The sequence below is a fragment of the Mus pahari genome, chromosome 11 (genome assembly GCF_900095145.1).
Source record: "Mus pahari chromosome 11, PAHARI_EIJ_v1.1, whole genome shotgun sequence".
Lineage (NCBI taxonomy): Eukaryota > Metazoa > Chordata > Mammalia > Rodentia > Muridae > Mus > Mus pahari.
In genome coordinates this window covers 21,050,764-21,058,978 of record NC_034600.1, presented here as the reverse complement: position 1 = coordinate 21,058,978, position 8,215 = coordinate 21,050,764, and the positions used below count along the sequence as shown (strand labels likewise).

General features: G+C 37.2%; 1 protein-coding gene across 1 annotated transcript in view; it reads left to right on the top strand.

Annotated features, from left to right (window-relative positions):
- Positions 1 to 8,215, top strand: part of Xrcc4 (X-ray repair cross complementing 4) — a 201,735-nt gene that overhangs the window by 28,708 nt on the left and 164,812 nt on the right. The window contains exon 3 of the mRNA XM_021208634.2: positions 2,180 to 2,355. Within this exon, the coding sequence (XP_021064293.1) occupies positions 2,180 to 2,355 (176 nt within the window). The remainder of the gene's footprint in view (positions 1 to 2,179; positions 2,356 to 8,215) is intronic.

Here is an 8,215-nt window from a genome sequence, read left to right as displayed (position 1 = left end):
AGAGAGAGAGAGAGAGAGAGAGAGAGAGAGACTACTACAAATTTTGAGTGACAGAAAGCAGATATATTAGAAGTGTTGGAGGGAGGAAAGGGAAGGCAGTGCATTATGTCATATTTTAACTTCAAAAATATATTAATTAAAACAAAGGTAACCTGTTTAAGGTCGGGTATATTGGCACGCAGATGTTCTTCTTGAATTCCCAATGCTAAAGCAGATGACAAAGGATACTTGTAAAGCGTAGCTTACACACACACTCACACACATAAAAATAAATCTTAGAGGGAGTATCAGAAATGGAGATGTATGTGACTGTAATTATGATGCCGTGTAGGCAGAACCCAAGGTTCAAGATCTCCTAAGCCTTTAGAACAGTACTTGCATTAGGAGAAAACAACTGAAGTGTTTTCCTGTTAATGAAACCATCTTAAAAGCATTTCCCTCAGCCCTGGGAGCTGCCCCAACAGGTAATGTACTTATTGATTACTCATGATGATCTGTGGCCTTGTTTTCACTCCCATGTGGAAATACTGGGTGTATATCACATATCTTAACCTGGTTCTCAGACAGGAGGATTTTCAGTGAATCAGGCCTAAATTGTGAGCTTCAGGTTCAGTAACAGATCCTGTGTCAGAGCATAGCTGGAGAGTGATAAGGAGGATAGCAGCTGTGCCCTCTGGCCTCCACATGTGCACAGGGGTACATGGACTCGCACACAATGAGCGAATGAGTTGCTGAAGTTTCCATCTTTAACCCTGTATTATTTATGGATGATAGTTGAAAAGTTAGCTTTCAATTATATATATGTGTGTGTGTGTGTGTGTGTGTGTGTGTGTGTCTGTGTGTGTGTAAAACTGGTAAAACCTACAGGGTCTCCAAGGCAATCGTCAGTCCCTGTTTAAGATGCCGTGTAGGAGTTAACTGGTGTGCTCATTGTTTAGATTTTGTTTAGGCTGCCGTATTTTTGAGATTTTTGTGAGTGCAGCATTTTGTCTGGAAGACTGTCTCAGGACAGATGTCCTAGTACCCTCTCTGCCTGTCTTTCCACCTTTCCTTTATGGTGTTTCCTGAGGAGGGGTTATGTCATAGATGTACCAGCTAGGGCTGAGGACCCTACAGTCACTCATTCTTTGCATTTTACTGGTTGTAGAGCTTCTGCCTACTTCAAAACAAGATTCATTTAATGAGGGCTGCGAACTATACTTGTCTTTGAGAATAAGGAAAGGCATTTAACACTCTGTTAGAAGCTCTATTAATTTAGGGAAATGGCAATAGTTGGTCCTATTATAGGGTCTTGCCCTCTCTGAGGACACTCTGAATGTTGTCTAGGTTTACAGTAGCAAGCTTCAGTTCTCTCCTATTAAATACTCCTTAATTCCAAGGCGGTGGCCACTAGTTATTTCCAAGATAAAGATCACCCTATTACATCTTTGGGGATATCTTGGCAGACTAGTTATTGGTTTTGCTTTGCAGGGTTTATAGTTGTGTAGAACTATTGATTACATTTCTGTTTTGTCTGGTTGGATTGCATGTTCTGATAATTAGCCCTCAGAGAAAAAGCCTCCATGTCAGTCCTGGTTCAGTTCCTCCAGTCCTATGTTGGAAGTGTGTGTTATGTTCCGCAATAGCATCCTACTTGGGAATTGTAGAGCTGTAGCTCAGTACATTGGGAATATCTAGAACTCTTGACCAATATTTGATGGTTTCCCTTTCCTCAAACTGAGGTATTTTTAAATAACCTATTATTCCTGAATGGAGCATTATCACCCATGTGTCATAAATCTATAATACACCCCCCCCCCAGACAGACAGACAGACAGACAGACACAGAGTTCCTAATTCTGAGTACTTAGATTTGAGTACATAGGCTGGTATACCTGCAGAAGCTGGAAAGTAGAGGGGATTGGAGAGGAAGACAATGAGCTCAAGAGGTGTAATTGTAGGACACAGGGCCTTCCAAAGGGCAAATGGGGAGAATGGGGTGCTTAACTAAGGATGGGAGGGAATGTATTACAGGAGATGGACGAAAAAGGTGAGTAGCACTAAATGTATTTGAAAAAAACTACTAGGAAACATTTTGATTTTATTCCTTCAAATTTCTGTTACATTGGTAGTTATAACAGTTAAATCCTATTTTCTAATAGAAACTTGATTTTATCACCTTAATTAATCTTTCTCATAGTTTCTGAATTGGAGATTTCCCAAGAAGCTGATGACATGGCTATGGAGAAAGGAAAATATGTTGATGAGCTGAGAAAGGCACTGGTGCCAGGGTCAGGAGCAGCTGGTACATACAAGTTCATCTTTTCTAAGGAGTCTCGGCATTTCTCCCTTGAGAAAGAACTGAAAGATGTTTCAGTAAGTAAACCTTTCCACAAGTTTGTTTTTTTTTTTGATAAATTTTGTTTCACATTTAAGTACTCGGTCTATCATTCTTGGAACAACTCTGAAATAAATGCCAAGAATTCAATGCTTTGATTTTATAAAGAAAAAAAAATATATATTATGTTTCTGTGAAGGTATTTTCTGTGTGTGTGCATGTTCATGTCTGTGTGTGTGTGCTGCATCACTTGTGTGATGGTCATAGCCTCAGATGGTCAGCCTTGTTAGCAAGCACCTTTGCCTACTAAGCCGTCTCACCATCTCACAATGTTTCGAAGTTAAAGTTCATGACATATTTCTTTTAATACACTGTGTAAACACTAGAAAATGTATTTACTCATCAATATTTAAAACACTTTAAGTACTGCAGTTGATTATAAGAGTGTCAAGAGTATTAGACTATTACAGCCTGGTTTTCTCAAAATAAGTATGGAAAAATACAGAGTTCTAGAAAGAAAACATTAAATTTACCTTTGCCTATTTAATAATTGATTTATTTTCTTTCTTTGAGTATATTTGAAATTTTATCTTATTATTAGTTTAGTAAATTTTAATTTTTTAATTTGTGTTGGTGCTTTGCTTGCATATGTGTCTTTGTGAGGGTTTCAAATACCCTGGAACCAGAATTACAGACAATTGTGAGCTCCCTGCCATTTGGGTACTGGTAATTAAACCTGGATACTTTTGGCCTTTAAGTCATCCATCCTATCTTTATATACCTATCTTTATATATTTAAAATTTGAAAGCAACATAGTTAAGTATAGTAATATATATCATTAATAATTAAGGAAACATTATTTATATTGTCATACTTAAAAACAATAAAATAGAAATAACTTTGTGTCTAAGCTTTTTAAAGATTGCATTCTTTCTAGCCAAGCATATCTGCTACTTGGCTTAATTTCTGCACCAGTTTGGACTAAGGAGCTAGCTACTTTAACAGTTTGTGCTTATTCCTTTTAGAGCCTACCTAAATTAAATAGACATCAAATTTGCTTCTGCCTTTGGTTTATTAATCATCTGAGATGTACAACTTAAGAAAGAGAACTTTATTAGGTTCATTGATAATAACTAAGAAATTGGTTCTTGTTTTTCTGTTTGCTTTGTTTGCTTATTTTGTTTTTAGTTCAATCCAATTTTTAAATGCTTTTAAAGCAATTTTTATTTATTTATTTATTAGAATGTTTTTAATTAGATATTTTCTTTATTTACATTTCAAATGCTATCCCAAAAGTTCCCCATACCCTCCCCCCGCCCCTGCTACCCTACCCACCCACTCCCACTACTTGGCCCTGGCATTCCCCTGTGCTGGGTCATATAAAGTTTGCAAGACCAAGGGGCCTCTCTTCCCAATGATGGCTGAATACGCCATCTTCTGCTACATATGCAACTAGAGACACGAGCTCTCAGGGTACTGGTTAGTTCATATTGTTGTTCCATCTATAGGGTTTTAAAGCAATTTTTAAAACTCATAATAGTAAAGGTGATTTTTCAATCTGAAGAAGTATTTGAAGAAATAAATAAAATTATTATTTTCAAATATATGTTATTGTGGGGAATAATGTAGAATAGCTGTCCCTTGTAATTTCATTTTTAGGGTCTATATTTATATTCACTGTCAATGCATGTTTTTTTTTTTAAATCATGTTGAGGTTAGTCACATAATAATTTAAAATAGGTGAAGATTTTAACTAACACATTCAATTTAGTATCAGTCGTGTTCTTTTCTGTGGTCCAAGCTCGATCAGATGATGTTAGATGCCCTTACAAGTACTGCCTGTTTCTTCTCATATTGTGAAATGGAACAGGTCAAATTAAGAGCAGTGATATTTCCTATTCAGCAGACATTTATTTTCAGTAATTTGTGTCAGTTGGTTATACCACATGTCAAGTCACTGAGGAGCTTTTGGTACCTGGGATGTGAAAGGCTGGGCCTGGCAGGTGCGGTGCTGGAGGGCTTGCCCCTGCCGCATGCTTGTGCAACCTGTTTTGCTGATTCTGTGAGTAAAAGCCTTTATTTCCTCATGAATTATGTCATTTATAAGTCTTGCTATAAATAAATTATAGACTGGTAGTAATCCTGGAAATTTTCTTGCTTTCTATCCTTAATCGCTCTTTATCAAAACCAGGGCCTTGAATACTGTTTTTTACTGATTTTTACTAGTGATAAAACAATATAAATATACTTAGGAATGCAGAAGAGTGCTGAGTCCATAGACGATTTGCCTTTAATCACAGTGCAGTTTACATGTCTGCTAGTATGTTTACTTTTGCACACTGTTTGTTGTTGATAAGTTTGTTCTTGCCTGGATTGTTTGAGAGAGAATTTTAAATCTTTAATTGAGGTAAAACTTTCTGTGTGAAGCTCAGCTTTCTAGATGCGGCTGAAACATTGGCATGCTTATTCAGTCAGACTTCCTTAGGAGTCTTCTAGAATGCCATGTGTTCTGCAAACTGATTTCAGAGTGATATCTCATAAGTTGTTCTGCTGGCAAAAATGTGCTGACAGTTGCACACATGGCAAAATGCTGTAAGGTTCATTGCACTTGGATGACCCAGACATTGTGAAGGAGTTTGTAACATTTTCTTTAATGACACAGATAACTGTGAAATTTGTCAAAAATGACCACTGAAACTCAGAAGGATGGGAAAGAATGTAGAGATTCAACTCAGAAAGATGTACTAAATTTTGTTGTGTTTCCACATAATACTGTTCCCATAGCAAAGAGACCTCTGTGACTCTCTAGTCCAGTAGATTCTTGTGTGGCCCTCTAGCAGACACAGTTTTAGCCATTTCTTGACATTTTCAAATCTTTCATGTGCCAAGTCGTGTTTTCAGGATCACTGCACATCTTGAACATTTGGATTGAGTGAAATTTACAGTTTCGCTTTCCCCTTTAAGAAAGGAAAATACTATTATCATTTTTTATTTTTTAGAGACCCATTTTTAAGAAAAAATAATTCATATTTTTACTGCGTATTAGAATTTTCAATTTCTAGTGTAAAGAGATACTTTTAGATACATAACCTTGTTTGTTGATGTTCAGGTTTTAGGAAAGAATGGGGTCACAGTTTTTATGAGATTAGCTCTGAATTCAAAACTAATCCCTTTAAAGTGTATGTTCTGATTAGATTTTCTTTTATAAGAAAAGGAGTTATTTTCATTTAATCTTAATACCCACTACAATTAATATTATATGATTTATTTATATTTTTCTCTATACTGTGAACCTCTGTGACACTTACCACTAAGAAGTCTGTTAGTGACATGAGCTGATGTGCACTCCAGTGTGACCACTGGGAGTTGTTCATGCATTTACTTTTATAAAACCTGTCTCTGCCTGATTATATTCTCAACTTTTCATAAGTCAACCTGATTTTGAGGTAGACACTTGGTCTCTTGACATTGTACCTTCATAATATAATTCTCTTCTTATTTTGCTTTTACTAGATTTAGTTTGGTAATAAGTTATAACTAAATGTTTAATTTATTCTTGTTTTATACAGATGACTGCAGTTTCCTTTCCCTCCACTCCTCCCAGCCTCCTCCCCCCACCTCCTTTCTCACCTATATCTTCTACTCCCCTGTTTCCTTTCAGAAAAGAACAGTCTTCTCAGGGATACAAACCGAATATGGCACAACAAGTTACAATAAGACTAGGTATAAACCCCCATGTCAACACTGGACAAGGCAACCCAGTAGGGACTCAAAGGTTCCAATAGTAGGCAAAAGCATCAGATACCTCCTACGCACACTGTTGGTAGGCCCACAAGAACACCAAGCTACACAATAATGACATGTAGGTAGACAACCCAGCATAGATCTATGCAGACTCCTAGATCGCTGCTTCAGTCTCTGTGAGCCCCTATGAGCCCTGTTTAGTTGATTCTGTGGTCCACATTCTCCTGCTGCCCTAGGCTCCTCTTGACTCCTACAGTCCTCCCTCCTCCTTGTTTGTAGGGTTCCCCAAGTTCTTCCTAATGTTTGGCTATTAGTTTCTTCATCTGCTCTCATCAATTGCTGGATGAATCTGTCAGATGACAAATGGGCTATGCACTGATCTATGAGTATAGCAGAATACCATTAAGAATCATTTTATTGACTTTTTTCCCAGTTGTATTCGGTTCTATTTTAGGTCTCTGGGCTATCCAGCCTCTGGTTCCTGACCATCATTGTTTGGCCACTCATACAAGTTCTGCACCACCATTGCCTCAGCATATCATGCTTACAGGATACATTGTATGTCAAAGGTTTTCTGTGGATTTTTGTCTTAGACTCACCACTGGAAGCCTTGCCTGGTGTCAGAAGAGAGCTGATTCAGACTCTGTATCTTCCATTACTGTGAGTCCTTGTCAATGTCAGGTCCATAGATTCCAGAGAGTTTCCATTGTTTCCCAAATTGTCCCTTTAATGTCCTCCATTTTCAGTCATATTTTCCTGTACTCTGTTCCTTGACTCCACAACCCCTACCTGAACCTTCCTGTTCCCATCCACAACCACCCCAAGTCCACCCACAAAAATCTATTCTATTTCCCCTTCCCAGGGAGATCCAGTTGTCCTTCCTCAAGCCCTCCTTGCTACTGAGCATCTCCAGTTCTGTGGATTATAGAATATTTCCCTTTATAGACAGTTAATATCTACTTACATGTGAGTACATATAACAGCTGTCTTCAGGGTCTTGGTTAACTCACTCAGGATGATTTTTTTCCACTTCTATATGTTTGCCTGGAAATTTCATGTTATTTTTTACTAGCTGAGTAACATTACATTGCATAAATGTTCTTCTTTTTCTTTATCCATTCTTTAGTTAAGGACAACCTGGGTTCTTTCTAGTTTCTGACTTTTATGTGAATAAGGACTGTATGAACATAGTTGATAAATGTTCTTGTGGTAGGATGGCATGTCTTATGGACATATTCCCGAGAGTGGTATTGCTGGGTGTTGATGTGGATTGATTCCTACTCTTTTGAGGAACTGCCATATTGATTTCCATAGTGGCGCAACAAGTTTGCACACTCAAGCAGTCCCACATCTGCCCACCATGAGCTCTTACTTTTGTCCTTGATCTTTGCTATGTTGATGAAATCTTATCTTACCAACAGGCAGATCATGCAAACATAACATAAACATAAATACTGGACCTAACATACATGAAAAACCAAACAGACTTAGCAGATACATATGGAACATTCCAGCCAAATGCATATATATGTGTGCCTTTTTCTCACTATATAATGGAACTTTCTCCAAAATTGACCACATACTCAATCACAAAACAAGTCTCAATAGGTATAAGAAAATTGATATAACACCTTCTCAGCCCAGCGTGGATTAAAGCTGGATTTCAACAACAGAAATAAGAGAAAACCTACAATCTTATGTAAACTGAACAACTCTATACTAAATGATGACTGGGTAAGGGAACAATAAAGAAAGAAATTAAAGTCTTTCCAGATTTTAATGAAAATGAATATAGAACACACCTAAACTTAAGGAACATAACAAAAGTGGTGTTAAGAGGGAAGTTCATAGCACCTAATGCTTTCAAAAAAAAAAAATCAGAGAGATCTTATAATAGAAACTTAACAAAAATACCTGAAAGCTCTAGGAACACAAAAGGAAGGTGAAGATGAAGATGGAGGAGGAGGAAGAAAAGTAAAAGGAGAAGGATGATGATGAGGAGGAGGAGGAAGAGGAGGAGAACTTAAGCAGTGAAAAGGATTAGATTGCAGGAAATAATCATAATTGAGAACTGTACGCAACAACATATAAACAGAATAAAATGAATCAATGAAATGAAATGTTTGGTCTTCTCATTGTGTCCTGAATTTCCT